The following is a 17,909-nucleotide window of genomic DNA, read 5'->3' on the forward strand; positions in this document are numbered from 1 at the left end:
ATATAATATAATACTTTTTTTAATTAAACAAAAGTCATTGTGGAATTTAGTTGTATTGTTATTACTATTATAAAAAGGCAAAGCCTACAGAGCATATAGTATAATAAGCATTTTAATTTAATTATTAGATGATTTGTCAAAATGGGGCCGGCTTTGTCTGGTTTTATTTATTTATTTATTTATGTAAAGTGATATCGGACAAGGTTTTCCTAGAAATTTACGGATAATGCCAATGATTGTAACAATGGAAAGGAGCAAGTCACAAGTAGTCAATAGAAAAAAGAAGAGAGATGAAATATGCCTTGGCTTTGATTTTTTGTGGGTCGCTTACTCAGAAATTCCAATTCCCACATTCATTGCAATCCATATCTTCAACCATTTGTTCTCTGTCATGCAATTATGTCACCCTCACCCGCACCCTCGTGTCTAATCATCAAATATCGCTTCTTTCTTCCAAATAATTCTATATATATATATATATATATATTATATTTTTTAATGTCATATTAATTTTTATAAAATTAATATTTTAATATATACTTATTATATATATATATATATATATATATGTTTGTATATGCATGGAGTCGTAAAATTGTGAAAAACTAAAAAAGGAATCAGACATTAATGTTCAGTTCGGTTGAAATCAAGACTGTAACATACTTAGTATAGGTAATAAGTATATGTATTTGATTTGGGTTTTGGATTATAAAATGAAAAATCAAACTGAACTCAACTGCAATTTTCCATATGTTCAAGCCTCAAGCACTGATGCACTTTGACTGCCTCCTTGCTGGTAACAAATACCATAATTTTTTATACTAATCCCATTTCCTTAAAATTGTACTACTAGATGAAAAATGGGTAAACGAAAATGAAGAATGCATGATGACGATGATCACCTCCTTAAACAAGGTGGAGCCAACCAAACTCTTTCTTCTCAATTTAAATGATAACAACAACAACAAGCATAATAAAAAAGATAATACATAATAATATTCAAGATTCGTTAATTTAATGGAAAATGATTGTGACCTTTAAGTTTATAGTGGTTGGAAGCGTAAATCTTTGACTCAAGCAACATTAATTATTATATATCAAATATTGCCCCAAGAATTAATTAATTTGCAGTGATCGATCATCATCCTTACTTATACGTATACCCACTATCCATTTTTATTTCCCTCAACAATATATGTATGTATATATACATATAATTATCAACCTCTCTCATTTATTTATATATATATATACACATAACTATCAGCTTCTCATTTATTTTGGCGTTGACAGTTTGATTTGCTAACAATTAGGCACGGCATTGCCAGTTAAGGATAGGGAGATCAGTATAGGATATAGCTCTTTGTTTTGTATTTTTCCTGTAAAAAAAGGAAAAAAACTTGTGAATAAAGACGTTGATGATCCATGGTGTTTCAGAGGAAGTATGAATGGGGTATTGTCGTATTGACTTTGTGGTTGTTGGTGGTTTTATATTAACGATGCAGTCGTAAAGATGGCTGTACTTACAGTAATGAAAGTTTAACAATTAGTTTTCTTTCCACTAAGGAAATTAATCGTTGAGCAATAAAACTCAATTTAATTATAGGTTCATAAGAAACATATTGTGGTGATCATTTTGGGTCGAATCTAACACTAAAAATTGCGAATCGAAGGGCCTTAAATAGAAGATACACAAAAAGAGTTGCTTCCAAGCTTCACAAAGGAATTAAGACTTGTATCCATTGTGATTTGTGATTGTGAAGGACTTTGCTCATTTTATGGTGAGGGAAATTGGAAGCAAAAGCAGGTCAACGCTCATATATCCCCATCATTCCATGTGCGACCGTCAGGTCTTCCATGGAAATACAATCATTCTCCATTCACTGCAAATTGCAAAAGCAAAAAGCTTTTCTGGGCATTGATGGATACAATCATCCTACCCTTCCTTCCCCCTCTTCTCTTAAATTTCGCACTCAATTTCTGGATGTTGACGTGCCCCAAGCCTGAACAAAAAGGGGTGGGTTTTCGGCTACTATCACAGCCTTGGATACTCCTACTTTTGAAACGTCCCGACCATAAAGCACACCGGGCATGCAATCACCAACAAAATTAAAAGCTCCGCTCTTCATGACTCATGCGCTACTCTATCTACATAAGCTGGCCCATGCTCCAGCAAAAACTACTGCAGAGGGGTAGTCAGGGTTTATTTACTTATTGTCATTACTTTTTTGCCAGCTTTTCAAGTTCAATTCAAAGGCATTTTCTATATTAACAAATGAGCAATATTGTTTTCAATTCAACTAGCAAAATGTGAACTAAAAAATGGGCAGTCAAATTAATTTCATGAACACATATAGATATATATCTTTTGTAGATATCAAAGGAGTCTTCAGCATCAGCAATCTTTTTCGAGTTAAAAGATAATGATATGTGGGTACATCAGCAAGTTTGCACTCAAACTCAAAGGGAGAAAGCAGAGTGGTGTAACATGATAAGGATTAGGGAGTTTATGTTCAGTCCTCGCCACTACGATCAGCATTGATTTCATCTAGAATCACCACCAGAGTAACAATAAATGCGTAATCAACATTAGGGCATGCAGTCACTCCAAAATTGTCTGTGTCGAATACCACGGTTTGCAAGCTGTGTTTTCTATGCATCTGCATTATCAGTATCCATCAATGAGTTCCAGGATTTCCAATATCAAACTCTTTAATTCTTATTTATGTTTGTTGAACAGTGTAATACTATCAAGATGGTAACAATATTATCTGTACAATGATAATCTCTTCATGTGTATGACATTAATTTAAACGTTTACGTGCAATGAATTACCTGTGCAATTACGGTCTCTCCAGCATAGATGGTGCATCCGCTCTCATGCCAGCCCCCTTTGATCCTGAAATCAGGCACTGATTCACTAGTGTTGGAAGCCAAGAAAACGTCTAATGTTGTCTTCAATTGGAGGAAAGACGATTTCTTCACACTGAAAAGCAAATCATTGGAGCTGTTGCTTTCTCCTCTAAAAACTTGCCATCTCCTATGCACAGTCAATATCTGAACAAAGACACATAAAAAACGGACATTAAGTACCGAGTTATCAATGTCTTGATTGATTCGGTACTATAACTATGATACTGATAAATACCACTAAATTTTTACCTTAATTTGCTACTAAACAAATTAAATGTTTAATTTCACATGAAACTTTTTACAATTTGCAATCATGTATATGTCCACAATCCACATCTTTTTTCCATGACATTAATTAATGATAAGGGTCATTCACTTATGATATTACTAACCCTGTAGAATGAAATATGGATTCGAAAAAAATATTTGAGTTCCTTGAAGAATAAGAAAACTTAATGATATAGAAATCAATTAAATAAAAGAAATACATATTTGTAAATTTTAAAACGAAATGATTTGGAACATATATATAACATAATTATATTTTGTGTCTTTTAAGACACATTTTCGAAAAACTAGCATTGGTCTAGATAAATTAAACTAAATAAATGAAAAGGTTACCTTCTGTTTGAGAGAGACGAGAGGACTTCCAACGGCATCAAGCAGAACGCGACGATCACGAATGCTGAATAATTTACCTTTAACCTTGAAAATAAGGCTACCATTAACGTCGGTAACATCAAAGTTATTTTCTGCAAGTGTAAATATTTTCTGTTGTATTTTAAGTTCCACGGGATATGGGGCAAGGAACTGTTCCCCAATCACCACAATGGGGTTAGTGGGCGGTGTATAGGCATTGGCTGGTGCTGGCAGTGGCAGGATTCCTCCTAAGGCTGCCATTGGGTTCATTTTACACTTAACAGGAAAAACAACAAGAAATTTGAGAGACAATTTGGAATGTTCCTTTTCGTGTTTTTTGGTATTTGAGGGTAAATTTGTTTTGGAGTTGATGTTTGATTCTTTGAGTAGTATTGTATTTATATATAGAAATTGATGAAAAGGCGAAACAAGCTGCTATAACTGGGAATGGCAAATCTGGGGAATTCCCAGAGTTTTCTGTTTGGACGGTATACGTTTGAATCAAATTCTTGCAGTCATTGATTTGTTTGAGATGAGGCCAGGCCAGCCATGAAATGTTTGTTGCACCTTTCACTTACAACAACGCAAAACCCTTTTTCTTTTTAAAAACAGATAGGTTTTTTATGAATAAAGGACTGACAGAGAATATTATCTATAAATTTAAAAACAATTTTCGCAAACCTTTGTAACAAACAATCACAAAAAATTAACAGATAATTAACTTAGAAAACGGATAATTAAATATTAAGGACTAACAAACAAATTTGTTTAAAGATATTGTACCAATATATAATTGCATGGCAAAAGATGTTTTTAGGTTAGATGTGTCAACACAATTCCTACTCGAAAAACTTAGGTTTGCGCTTGAAATTGGTTTGTCTTATCTATTTATGTATATTTAATATAAAATATTAAAAAAAATTATGTTAATATTTTTATACGATTATATAAATACATTCAAATTAAGAATTTTATTAACAGGTACTTAGGAGACACTCTTTAAAGTTACCATCTTAATTAATATTTTCTCCCAATGTATTATAAGTCATTACATTGCTTATCAACTATTACATTTAATACAAGAATGTTACTATAAATAAAAAGTGAGCTCACTTTAAAGAGTACTTTTAAAGCACTCGCTAGCAAAAACTTAAAATTAAAATTAAATAAAAATGTATTATGTTTGAAAGTAAAAGTATTTTTGGATCGAATTGAGCCACGGCTTAAAATTCATGTCCCAAGTCAACTCGAGAGAAGCAAGCCTGCAAGCTAGACATGTAGCCCAATTCGTGAACACCTGCAACTGAAGTTTCTATTTTTAAAATAAAATTTATTCACAAAATTATATAATACAATTAAAATTGGATACATTGTTCCTAATTAATACAATTTCTTTTATGAGGTTACAATTATAAATAAAAATTTTAATTACAATCAAATAAAATTTATATATAAAATATACCATATTCATGAAAAAAATCACCTCACAACTAATTTAACATTTGGCCGCACCTTTTTTTTATAATGCTGTTAAAAGTCTTTTTGGTTGTACTCTTTTTTACCTTTTGACTATAGTTTTAGAGATTTGATTGTGTTATATAAATTTTACAATACTTTAAATAAAATACAAGGATAAAGATTGTATACATTAACAATGACTATATTTTTTAAAATGTTATTAAAGGTGAAAAAAGTACAGCTAAAAGTTAGAGTAACAATATTAGTTAGTTTTTGCTACATAAAATTGTATGCTACTGATGCCGTCCACGTGCACGCCACGAGCGAATCAATATGTTTTGTAGAAAATTTATGTTGTTCTATATATTGTAACTAATAAAAGGTCCTTTTTATTCAGGAGTTTATACATTTTTATGTTATTTACTTATAAAGATAACGTTCATGGAATGAATATGTCTTGTAAAAGATTAAAAAGGGTTATAATTATGAAATTTTTATTGTATTAAAGTATTTAAAAGTTCCTAATAAATATTTTATCAAGATAGGATATTGATAAAGTCAAAACCTAATGCATATTATATCTCTTATGAGTAAGCAATTGGTTCCATATTTAAGTTAAAACATAGAGATACTTGAAACTAATATATGGATGTTTATTAGAAGAATATATTCATTGAATCTGATTCTCCATGAGAATTTCATTTTGTAGTTTACTCAAGCATTTGTGAAAATATTCTCAAATGTCAATCGTATAAGTGACTCTTAGACTTGAGATTATCAAGTAATCTTATATAGAGATTGTTATATTTTGATACTATCTTAAGTAGTCTCAACTAAGGATGTACGATCAGGGGATATTGGTATAGAATGAAAGACATGAAAACAAATGAATGATCAATAAAAAGATATATCACCTTAATTGATCTTTAAGAGATATAACCCATTGTTTCTTAACATGTATTAACTCAAAGAATTCTTTGATTAAGTTAAAATGAAGATTCAGAAAATGATTTTTTGGAATTCCATTGAAAAGTTAAGAACAAATTTCAAGAATTAAAATGATAAAGACAAATATAAAATAGACATCCATCATTGGGGTGGGTTTCAATCATTTTTTCACCATCTCAATCTTGGACACCATGTGGTCCAAAAAAACTAACACTATTGAGCCAAAATTCACACTTAGAAAACTTTTGCAATTGTACAGTGATCTTGCCCTCACTAGGTGTCCTATGCCACTAAAGTTTTCTATCAATTAAGATAAAGACTTGTCATGACATTACCGATGATGGAAGAATAAAATTCACTTTTGAAAAAAAAATAATGATATGTGGGTACATCAGCAAGTTTGCACTCAAACTCAAAGGGAGAAAGCAGAGTGGTGTAACATGATAAGGATTAGGGAGTTTATGTTCAGTCCTCGCCACTACGATCAGCATTGATTTCATCTAGAATCACCACCAGAGTAACAATAAATGCGAAATCAACATTAGGGCATGCAGTCACTCCAAAATTGTCTCTGTCGAATACCACGGTTTGCAAGCTGTGTTTTCTATGCATCTGCATTATCAGTATCCATCAATGAGTTCCAGGATTTCCAATATCAAACTCTTTAATTCTTATTTATGTTTGTTGAACAGTGTAATACTATCAAGATGGTAACAATATTATCTGTACAATGATAATCTCTTCATGTGTATGACATTAATTTAAACGTTTACGTGCAATGAATTACCTGTGCAATTACGGTCTCTCCAGCATAGATGGTGCATCCGCTCTCATGCCAGCCCCCTTTGATCCTGAAATCAGGCACTGATTCACTAGTGTTGGAAGCCAAGAAAACGTCTAATGTTGTCTTCAATTGGAGGAAAGACGATTTCTTCACACTGAAAAGCAAATCAATGGAGCTGTTGCTTTCTCCTCTAAAAACTTGCCATCTCCTATGCACAGTCAATATCTGAACAAAAACAAATAAAAAACAGACATTAAGTACCAAGTTATCAATGTCTTGATTGATTCGGTACTTCAACTATGATACTGATAAATACCATTAAATTTTGATCTTAATTTGCTACTAAACAAATTAAATGGTTGATTTCACATGAAATTTTTGCAATTTGCAATCATATATATCCACATCTTCTTTCCATTACATTAATTAATGATAAGGGCCATTGACTTATGATATTACTAACCCGTAAAGAATGAAATATGAATTAAAAAAAAATATTTGGGTTTCTTGAAGAATAAGAAAATTTAATGATATGATAATCAATTAAATAGAAGAGATATATGTTTGAAAATTGTAGATCGAAATGAGTCGGAAAATATTCTGTGTTTGTTAGAACACATATTCGGAAAACTAGCATTGTTCGAGATAAATGAAACTAAATAAATGGAAAAGTTACCTTCTGTTGGAGAGAGACGAGAGGATTTCCAGCTGCGTCAAGTAAAACGCGACGATCACGAATGCTGAATAACTTACCTTTAACCTTGAAAATAAGACTACCATTAACGTCAGTAACATCAAAGTTATTTTCTGCAAGTGTAAATACTTTCTGTTGTATTTTAAGTTCCACAGGATATGGGGCAAGGAACTGTTCCCCAATCACCACAATGGGGTCAGTCGGCGGCGTATAGGCATTGGCCGGTGCTGGCATTGGCAAGATTCCTCCTAAGGCTGCCATTGGGTTCATTTTACTCGTAATACGAAAAACAACAGGAAACTTGAGGGAGAATGGAATGTTCACTTTTGTGTTTTTGGCGTTTGGGTGTAAATTTGTTTTGGAGTTGATGATTGATTCTTTGAGTAGTATTGTGTTTATATATGGAAATTGATGAGAAGGCGAAACGCGTTGCTATAACTAGGAATGGCAAATCTGAGGGATTCCTAAGAGTTTTCTGTTTAGATGGTACGCGTTTGAATCAAATTCTGGCGATCACTGTTTTGTTTGAGATGAGGCTAGGCCGGCTATGAAATGTTTGTTGCAACCTTCACTTACAACAACACAAATTTTGGCTTTTTTCTTGTAAAAAACAAATAGGTTTTTTCTGAATAAAGATATAACAGAAAATATTATCTATAAACTTAAAAACAATTTTCGCAAAACTTAGTAATAAACAATCACAAAAAATTAACAGATAATTAACTATTAACTACTAACAAAAATATTTGTTAAAAGATATTGTACCAAAATATAATTGCATGGCAAAAGATGTATTTGGATTACTTGTGTCGGCACGATTGATACCTGGAAAATTTAGTTTGTACTTGAAATCGGCATGTTTTATCTATTTATGTATATTAAATATAAAATATTAGTAAAAAATATTTTTATGTTAATATTTCAATACTATTATATATTTTTTAAAATTAAGAATTTTATTAACAAGTACTTTAAAGATATTTTTTAAGGTTACCATATTAATTAATATCTTCTCCAAATGTATTAAAATTTATCACATTAGTTTTTTTTTTTTTTGAAAAGCACCTTCTAAAGTCAGCCTTGATTTGATGGCCTCAAGTGTATGAATTTTTGATCATGTAAATTATAAATTTAGAGAAGAATTTTACACCAACAATCTATATGTCATTGACAGTTCTAATACATTTTCATACAAGAAAGTTAGTATAAATAAAAAGTGAGCAACCTTTAAAGGGTACTTTTAAATCACTCCTAAGAAAAAACCTTAAGATTTAAATTAAAAAAATATTATTTATTAAAATAATAATATTTTTGGGTCGGGTGGAGTAACGGGCTTAGAATTCATCCGAAACCACCTTGAGTCAAGCCGAGCTTGCAGGCTAGACATGTAGCCCAATCTGTGGACACCTCTAATTTAAGTTTTGTTTGTAAAATAAAATTTATACGTAATATTATATAATACAATTAAAATTCGATACATTGTTCCTAATACAATTTCTTTTATGAGGTTACAATTATAAATAAAATTTTAATTACAATCAAATAAATTTCATATATAAAATATGTTATATTCATGAAAGAAATCGCATGACAACAAATTTGACATTTGACTGCTCTTTTTCTTAGAATGCTGTCACAAGTGTTTTTAGTTGTAGTCTTTTTTACTTTTAAATAATATTTTTATAGATTTAATTATATTATATAAATTTTTTATAATTGTTAAATATAATATAACTATAAAGATTGCTTACATTAACAATGACTACAACTCTTTAATTGTTATTAAAGTTGAAAAGTGTAACTAAAAGTTTGAATAACAATATTATTTATGTTTTTACTACATAAATGTGCGCTACTGATGGGTTGACATGTGCCCCACGAGCCAATCAACATGTTTTGTAAAAGATTTATATTGTTTTATGTATTATAATTATTATTAGGAGTTTATACATTTTTATATTATTTACTTATAAAGATCAAATTCATGGAATGAATATGCTTTGTAAAAGGAATTAGAAAGAGTTATAATTATGAAATCTTTATTGCATTAAAGTTTCAGTTTTAAAAGTTCCTAGCCAATGCTTTTTCAAGACAGGATATTGATAAAGTCGAGAACTATTACATGTTATGTTTATTTCTTTCGAGTGAGCAATTGGTTTCATATATAGATTGAAGTATATAGATATTTAAAACTAATATATGGATACTTGTTTGAAGGATAATTTCATTGGATATGCTACATGATCACAATTTCATTTGGTAGCTCATTCATGTTTTTATGAAAATATTCTCATATGCCAATTGTATGAGTGGCTCTTAGACTTGAGATTATTAGGTAATTTTATATGAGGATTGTTATATTTTGATACTATAATTAGGTTGTCTTAGCTAAGGATCTACAATGGGGGGATATTGGCATACAATGAAAGACATGAAACCAAATGAATGATTAATAAAAAGATCTATCACCTTTAAGTGATCTTTGAGAGATATAACCCATTGTTTCTTAACATGTTTTAACTCAAAAAAAATCTTTGATCAAGGTAAAATGAAGATCCAGAAAATAAAATTTTCAAATTTCATTAAAGAGTTAAGAACAAGTTTCAAGAGTTGAAATTAATGATAAAGAGAAGTATAGAGACAAATACCATGAATCTATGATCTATGTTTTATCGAGAGATTAAATGATTAAGTATTGAAATACATTGATAGATTAAGCACTTAAGGGTTAAGTGAAACCTCTTTGATTTTCATAACATTTGGGTAGTTATATATGACACATTGCTAAATGTTAATCTTGACTTAAAAATATGAACTAATCCATTTGGAAATTGATTATGAATGCAAAATAGTTTGATTCATCTAATTTTAATTGCTTAAGGATTATAGTTTATATTTTTTGTTAACATGTTAAGAATCTAACGCGTCATGTACATTAAAAGATGGCAATGAAAGAATGTAAAATTGGGAATTAGGTTAGAATTAATTGAAAAGAAGTTTTGAATTTCAAGGTTTTAATTGAATGTGTTTAATTAAATTGGGACAATTTTATAATTAGTACAAGGATTGTGTTAAACTTAATAGTATAAAGATTGTATTAAAATTGAATTCAATTTTATAATTGAATGATGATGTTATATATATATATATGTGTTGATATGTTCATATAGTATTTTTCACCTTCCATATTTGTGCCATGTAAATATAAAATGATAAGTGGTATTTCGATTAGTAATAATTAGTTTATTAACCATTTGTTATAAAAGCTATTTGACCTAAAATAAAAAGTTTAAGAGCTTGATTAAATGTAATAATAGAATAAAAATTCATTTAAATTTTCTTAAATAATTCAAGAATTTTTTCAAATACTATATTTTTTAATTTATAATCTTTTATTCATCTCTTTCATTTTAATATAAGAATATTACTGTAGACACCATAGGATTCTTATTATCAATTAATTCTCTAATCTTTAATTTTAATTAAAATTCTTTTTTATTTTTCAATCGGCCTTTGGGTGATTTGGGCCGGTGGCCCAAGTTGTGGGAGTCCATAATAAAAAATGAGAGCACTAATAAAAATACAAAAAAAATAAAAATAAAAAAATCAGAAAATTCTTCAAAAATTCAAATTATAGAAATTAAAAATCACATAAAAAGTACAAGAAGATTAAAAAAACAAAGAAATCGGAAAAAGAAATGTACTCCTTATATATACACCTAAACTGTCTAGAGATCGATGTTTATACCGAAATCAATAGCTGTGTTATGCCCCTACTGAGTATTTATCCCATTAACAATAACGGTAAGGGCCATGATGAATGCGTAATCGATGTTGGGATGCACTGTCACCATGAACTTGTCCTTTCTAACCAAGACGCTTTCAACTGTGTGTTTCTTGTGCATCTGCTCACATTCAACAGTCATTACTTAGACTAGTTTTCAAGTGCCTCAGGTTTTAATCAGAAAAAAAGGAGAGATTTCGGTTGAAGCAGGTGCTGACATCTTACTTGGGCAACTATAGTGGAAGACCCTCCAGCATAAACAACACAGGATCTTTCCGGCCAACTCCTGTTGATCTTAAACTCACAAACATCCTCCTTCGTGTTGTTTGCCAATAACACATCTAATTTGTTCTTTAACTGAAACATTGAAGATTGTTTAACTGTAAAGATAAGATCACTGGAGTCCGTGCTATCTCCCTGAAGGCTTGCCATTTATCATGTGCACTCATTAACTACATTAATAAACACAGGGGAAAGAAAATGAATAACGGTGAAAATATCTATAGGCTGTTTTATACTATAAAGGCATGCCATTTGATCTAATAAACATGGAAACTTGAAAAGGACCTATCAAACAGCAAAAAAGGGTTGAATAAAGGCAAACAAGGTAGTAGTCAGCAAAAGGTAAAAATGGTGAGTAGGGGGTCCGATTCGAAGAGTAATAGAAGTGGAAAGGTGAAGGAAGATAGTCTGGTGGATTGTTATATTGAGGCTGAGGGTAGTGCTTCAGTCCCAGATACGGATATAAGGAGAAGAAAATCAATGCTAAGAAGCAATGCGGAAGAAATCTGGGGGTTGAGTAAGAGATTGGGATTGGTTTTTCAGGAGGAAAAGGAGGACGTTATTTATAGATTGGTGGAATTCGAGTCTGTGGATGCAAGCAGAGAACACCATCCGGACCAGTGCTACATTTAAGGTGAAGGGTTGATACTTTTGCGGCATTTTATTTGGACTTTTGAGTACTCTTAATAATTGGATTGTAGTGAATTAGGACGTTTTGATAAAGTGTAGGAAGTTTGATGAGTGATTTTTTTGGGGTTTTTGTTCTGTGGTTTCTTGTGGCTGGCGTTTTATGATGTCTCTTTGCTGGTTCTGTTATTGAGATTTTTAAGGCAGGGATTTAAGATATGGTCGTATGCACTTGGATGCTCAATAAGACAATGGTTAGGTACTTTAAGGTTTTTGATCATCTGTAGCAAAAAATGGAGAAGAGGGAAGAGTGGGAGGAACTTCATTGAAGCACGCAATAGGCCACTAAAATGAAATCAATGATGCATGTGTGCTGCCGTGGGAGATGAAGTTTTGGCTTCACAAGTGATGTTTTGCATGGAGAAGTTTCAAGGAATTGAACCAGGCTACCGGAAGATGGATGCAAGAAGGCTACCAAGGCTTTTGAGATAGGAAATGATTCCCAAATTGTTATGCTCGGGCCATGAGACGTCAACCACAAGTTTTTTCCTTTTTTGGTGGAGCGAATACTAGATGCTTTTTAAGTTAATACAGAATGCTTGGGTTATAGTTTCTTTGGTGTAATTAATTGGTATTTTAATGAATGGGTAAGTATATCTAAATTAGAATTAGTTGATAATTTGATGAAAGAAATAGGTTCAAGGCTTCAATCTTCCCAGGAAAAATACTTTTTTCGTTTTGAATAGTTAAGTTCTTTTGTAATTGTATTACTTTTTTGAAAAGTAAAAAAAAAGGTAATACAATTATGAAAGAACTTGATTACTCAAAATGATAAAAGTATTATCATGAGAAGATTCAACCCTTGAACTTATCATGAAGATGTAACTCATAAAAAGTCAAGCTATGGAGAGAAAAAGAGTAATATAATTACAAAATGATAATATCGTTTAATTCAACAAGATTCAATACTTGTTATAACATACAAGTTTTTGGAACTAATACAATTTTTACTTTTCAAAAAAAAAAATGGTAACTTGATGTTTTGGACTAATCAAACCTTGTGTTTGAATGAGATAATGGGATTCCCGGCGGCATCTAGCAAAACTCGACAGTCATGAATGGTGAAAAAAGTTTCTTTAACTTTGAAAAGGATATTGTCGTTGCTGTCTGCAACCACAAAGTTGCCATCAGTGATGTTCTTTACCTTTTTGAGAACTGCAAGCTCGATGGGGTTAGGAGCACAGAACGGAGGGCTGATAATGGATACGGGGTTAGCTGATGGTGTTCTGGAACTAGGGTATGCCATTGGATTGGGACGAAATTGAATAAATGGAAGGTAAGGCCTTTGCAGATTCCTTAGCCAAATGTGGGGTTGACAGGAATTTTACTTTTTCTGCTTGATGGTGATGACTATTACAGTCTGCTTTTAAATACGTTCTTTTCACATAATTTGCTCCTTTTCGTTTATACAGTGTTTGTTTTTGCTTTGATGCTGTCACAATATAGAGCATAGGGGGCATCCTTTCATTTTCATCTTTGATCGTTTTCTCTATCTCAGTTTGCTCTATATATTTTTTATTTTATGATGTGGAGAATTTTTTTGATAAAAGTTATCTTATTTTAATCTGTTTAACAGACGCCGTCACTGCACTTTTCGAGCAGCAATTGCCACCTCTTGTAATTATTTTCACTATCGATGAAATCGATGACTGATTGAGAAAAAAAAAATTGAATAAATGGAAATTCGTCTCTTCCGATTCGTGGCAGCAGTCAGCACGGTCTTAGATGAGGCACCCAATATATAAAAAAAATATACATTAAGCGCCCCAGATAAGCGGAAAGGAGGCGGCGATGCTTGTAAGAAACGGCAACTGCAAATTGCAAAGGTGAAACTTCTGCCCCACCTCCTTTTGCGCGTCATTTTTGACTTGACTTGGTCTTCCCAATTCCCATATTGTGTACTAACTTCTTACTTCCAATCAGTCAAATCAACCAATTTAAAAGCAAAAAAAAAGCAAAAAAAAAAGTCAAGAATTCAGCTATGTAAACGGGAAACTCCTTCACCACCCTCTTTCCACGAAAATAAACTATACTTTCATTTGTATTAATTACGCGGTAATCTACTTTATTGTTTCCAAAAAATAAAATTTATTAAAAATGATATTCACTAAATAAGAGAATCTCTAAAACTGTGGGAATATCGATTCCATATGAGACCTCTTAACGCTAGATGAACTATAAAGAAAAAAAGGAAAAAGAAGAATTAAGATTAGTGAGAAGATTTTTAGTGGGGAGATTGAAAATTTGAACTTATTTTCTCATATCACTTGAAGCTTTCATTACATGGGATAATGATTTAATTTTTTAACTAGTATTATATTTGCAATTCCATAGAGAGTTAGTAATTTTGTTTTTTGAAAAGTAGAATTCATTATCAACCAAGAGTAAGCATGGGTGAACGAAATAAAAGAGGACAAGTTTTTGGAAGACTATGTGCAACAACCAAATCATCACACCAAATCAAAAAGAGGGCATCGCCTGTAGCAAACAACTTGAAAACAAGATACAATCCCTGGAATTCAATTAAAGACTAAATCGTTCAAACTTGTTATTAATTAGTTAATTAGAAAATAAAGCAAGAAAATGGTCGGCACTACTTCAGAATCATAACACTAATCATATCACCTCCTCCAATCATTTATTTAATGAATTTACTGATGGTTCAAAAACAAAGAACAAAAATAACAAAAGCATAAAGAATCCAGTTCTCTTCCGAATTTAGTATTCAGTTAATTCATATCAGTATGGTGCGGAACATTGCTCACTAATGCTGGATTTCTTAAGTAGCCAACATCGTATGTTGCCATGATTACAACAGCATATACATAAATAAAGGTCTTCCATAAGCATAAATAAATGTAATTTATATTTAGGTCTCAAAACATAAAAAATACAAATTACTCACTCCAACACAATCATATGAGACATATAAACATGAAACAAGCCAAGTAGAAAATCAAGAAAGAATAAGATCCCATAACATTAGAATTGTGAAACGAATCATATCCCTTCCTTTAATAATTTATTCAATGAATTTATTGGTAGGTCAAGAACAAAGATAAAATAGACTATATGATCAAGAGCGTAAATACTACTTCATTTCAAGACCAAAGAACGAAGATGAGAACACATATTTCAAAAGCTAAAAGAAGAAAGATGGAAATACAAATTCAAAGGCTAAAAAAAACATTGAACAACTAGAGACAAAAGTTAAGAAGCTTGATGGTTTAGAAAAATTGCGAGAGTTGAAGGAAAAGGCGTTGACTTTAGTATTGTGGATGGAGGTACGATGAGACACGTTGAATTTTTTGCATACGAATTTCAATGAAAAACCTACCCGGTGGCTTAATTTTCGAACTACGTGTCTCAAAACCATTGCAGAAATCCTTGTCTGGAGGTTACGTGATATGTTAAAGAGAGAGTATGAGTATGAGTATGAGGTTAAATGATAGAGTTTCGAATCTGAAAAGTGCGATATATGAATCAAATATCGATATGATACTTGTGTAAAAAGTATGATATTTTTAAGATAATATTGATGCCTAACGTGGAGAATTAATGCTTTTGAGAAGCACTTTATTTGTAGAAGTATCGATACCTGCATGTGAATATCGATTCTTCAGACGTGGGGTATAAAATAAAAGGGGGCCATGCAGCCCACCCAATTTTCATTTTTCGCACTCGTTCTCTCCTCTAAACACACTCTCTCTCTCTCACCATTTCTTGCTCAAATTTGAGGATTTAAGCTCCAAAGATTGGTTGGAGGCTCCATAGGGAGTCACTCGTTCTCGCTGACCAAGGCAATGGTTTCAAGGAAAGTTTATGTTTTATGCAATGCGTCTCCACATCAACTTCCTGAAGACTAAGGTGGAGGAGTGGAAGATTCAGCATATATACAGCACGTTCAGCTAATGACCATGCTGACAGATTAGCTAAAGTCGATGTAGACAGAGAGGAGGACCTGCTGATGGTTTATTCCAGAGTCAGCGCATGAGCGATGAATGTACTGGTGGTATGTGATGCAACGAATGGCAAAGCAATTTTCTGTAAGGGCATTCTTTCACTGCTCATTTTTACACCAAGGTGTGGAATTGTCTCGATCCGCTGCAATTTTTTTTTTTTGGAATCAGGGACTATTGGTTACGTTGCGTTCCTAGTTTCATGTGCGAAACTGATTTTGCAGTTGGTGAGTTTGCCATAAGATGGTGCAAGAATTGGAAACAGGGACATGGCTCCCATACTTAAAGTTCTTACGTTTTCTGTGGCAGATAGTTGTGAGACCTGATGTGTCTGGTTTTGAATGCCTTGTGTGGGAGTTTTTGTGTTTTGGAGCTGTATGAACCTGGGTGAGTGGGTGATGTAGAGTGAGCCTGACTGGTTTTTTGCCTCAAGGGACAACTCATGTTTTTGTGATATTTATGACGAGTTGGGACTTTGCCACCGATGTTCTGGTTGATTTCTCCTTGGCCAGAGCACACGGTTTTTCTCAGCCAAATCAATAAAGATACTAATTTTTTTTTAAAAAAATATTTGGTCAAATTATGTACCATTAATTTTAATATTCTTCTTAAAAATTGAATTTTTATATTTTTCTATTATGTTTATTGACGTGACATTTAATTAAATTGACATAAAGTTAAATGCGATGTTGTGACATTCGACAAGGAACTGTCCTTCCACCCTTGCTGCCATGGCCGCCTTCACTATTCATCATAGATTTCTGATCATGATCATCAAAATTCTTCCTACCATCCGTTTCAAGGAAATCAACAACTCATTTTTCCTTTTAACTTCTTTTTAGTGCAAGCACTCGTTTCGTCTCTCTCACTAGCATCCGATGTTCTCTCTCATAAGCACTGTTTTTTCTATTGAAGAGAATCAAACAGTCTGTTGTTTTTTAATTTATTATTTTACTTCATAATTGGATTAATGTTATTAATTTTGAAAACAATAAACTTGATTTAAAAATTTATTGTACAAAAATTATATCCAAAGAACATATTGTAACGTTTTATTCATCAGTTTAATTTGTCACTTTCATTTTAATATATAAGAATATTGCTACTCCACAGGATATTTATTACCAATTAAATATCTAAACCTTTTAATTAAAATTCTTACTTTATTTTTCAATTTGCGTTTGGGTCTTATGGGCCTGTGTCGCCCAAGTCGGGGGAATCAATAATAGTAATGAGAGCACTAATAAAAATACAAAAAAAAATGCAGAAAATTCTTCAAAAGCACAATTCATAGAAATTAAAAAGATACATAAAAAAGTACAAGAGTATTCAAAAAACAGAAAAAATAAAAAGAATCTACTCCTTAATTGTATATATAAGCCTAAATTTTCTAGAGATTGAAGTCTAACCCACCCAAATCAATACTGCTATGCCACCACTCCAGTATTTATCCCATCAAGAATCACGATTAGGGCCACGATGAATGCATGATCGATGTTGGGATTCACTGTCACCATGAACTTGTCCTTTCCAACCAAGACGCTTTCAACTGTGTGTTTCTTTTGCATCTGCTCACATTCAACAGTCATTACTTAGATTAGTTTTCAAGTGCCTCAGGTTTTAATCAGAAAAAACGGAAGAGATTTTGGTTGAAGCAGGTGCAGAAATCTTACTTGGGCAACTATAGTGGAAGACTCTCCAGCATAAATAACACAGGATCTTTCCGACCAAGTCCCTTTGATCTTAAAGTCACAAACATCC

At 31.8% G+C, this 17,909-nt stretch overlaps 3 protein-coding genes and 1 pseudogene across 4 annotated transcripts in view; all 4 read right to left on the bottom strand.

The window, feature by feature from the left end:
• Window positions 1-2,513: 2,513 nt before the first annotated feature.
• LOC110422211 (protein LURP-one-related 10-like) lies at window positions 2,514-3,813 on the bottom strand. The gene is made up of 3 exons (XM_021436036.2): window positions 3,535-3,813; window positions 2,836-3,057; window positions 2,514-2,660 (listed from the first exon to the last, which is right to left on the bottom strand). The coding sequence occupies exons 1-3, from the start codon at window positions 3,811-3,813 to the stop codon at window positions 2,514-2,516; spliced, it is 648 nt and encodes a 215-aa protein (XP_021291711.2).
• A 2,610-nt stretch (window positions 3,814-6,423) lies between these two features.
• Window positions 6,424-7,697, bottom strand: LOC110421324 (protein LURP-one-related 10-like). The gene is made up of 3 exons (XM_021434900.1): window positions 7,419-7,697; window positions 6,746-6,967; window positions 6,424-6,570 (listed from the first exon to the last, which is right to left on the bottom strand). Exons 1-3 carry the CDS (start codon window positions 7,695-7,697, stop codon window positions 6,424-6,426), a joined length of 648 nt encoding a protein of 215 aa, XP_021290575.1.
• Window positions 7,698-11,209: 3,512 nt separating this feature from the next.
• On the bottom strand, window positions 11,210-13,489 carry LOC110421325 (protein LURP-one-related 15 pseudogene; annotated as a pseudogene). The gene is made up of 3 exons (XR_016351538.1): window positions 13,187-13,489; window positions 11,446-11,672; window positions 11,210-11,341 (listed from the first exon to the last, which is right to left on the bottom strand). The product of XR_016351538.1 is annotated as a protein LURP-one-related 15 pseudogene (transcript).
• Window positions 13,490-17,419: 3,930 nt separating this feature from the next.
• Window positions 17,420-17,909, bottom strand: part of LOC110421143 (protein LURP-one-related 15-like) — a 1,101-nt gene continuing 611 nt past the window's right edge. Inside the window, exons 2-3 of the mRNA XM_021434635.2 lie at window positions 17,822-17,909; window positions 17,420-17,716 (exon numbers count right to left, since the gene is read on the bottom strand). The exon at window positions 17,822-17,909 is cut by the window's right edge and continues 140 nt beyond it. Coding sequence (XP_021290310.1) covers window positions 17,576-17,716; window positions 17,822-17,909 — 229 coding nt within the window. The 3' untranslated portion in view covers window positions 17,420-17,575. The remainder of the gene's footprint in view (window positions 17,717-17,821) is intronic.

The sequence above is a fragment of the Theobroma umbraticum genome, unplaced genomic scaffold (genome assembly GCF_002168275.2).
Source record: "Theobroma umbraticum cultivar Fairchild unplaced genomic scaffold, ASM216827v3 scaffold_130.0, whole genome shotgun sequence".
NCBI lineage: Eukaryota > Viridiplantae > Streptophyta > Magnoliopsida > Malvales > Malvaceae > Theobroma > Theobroma umbraticum.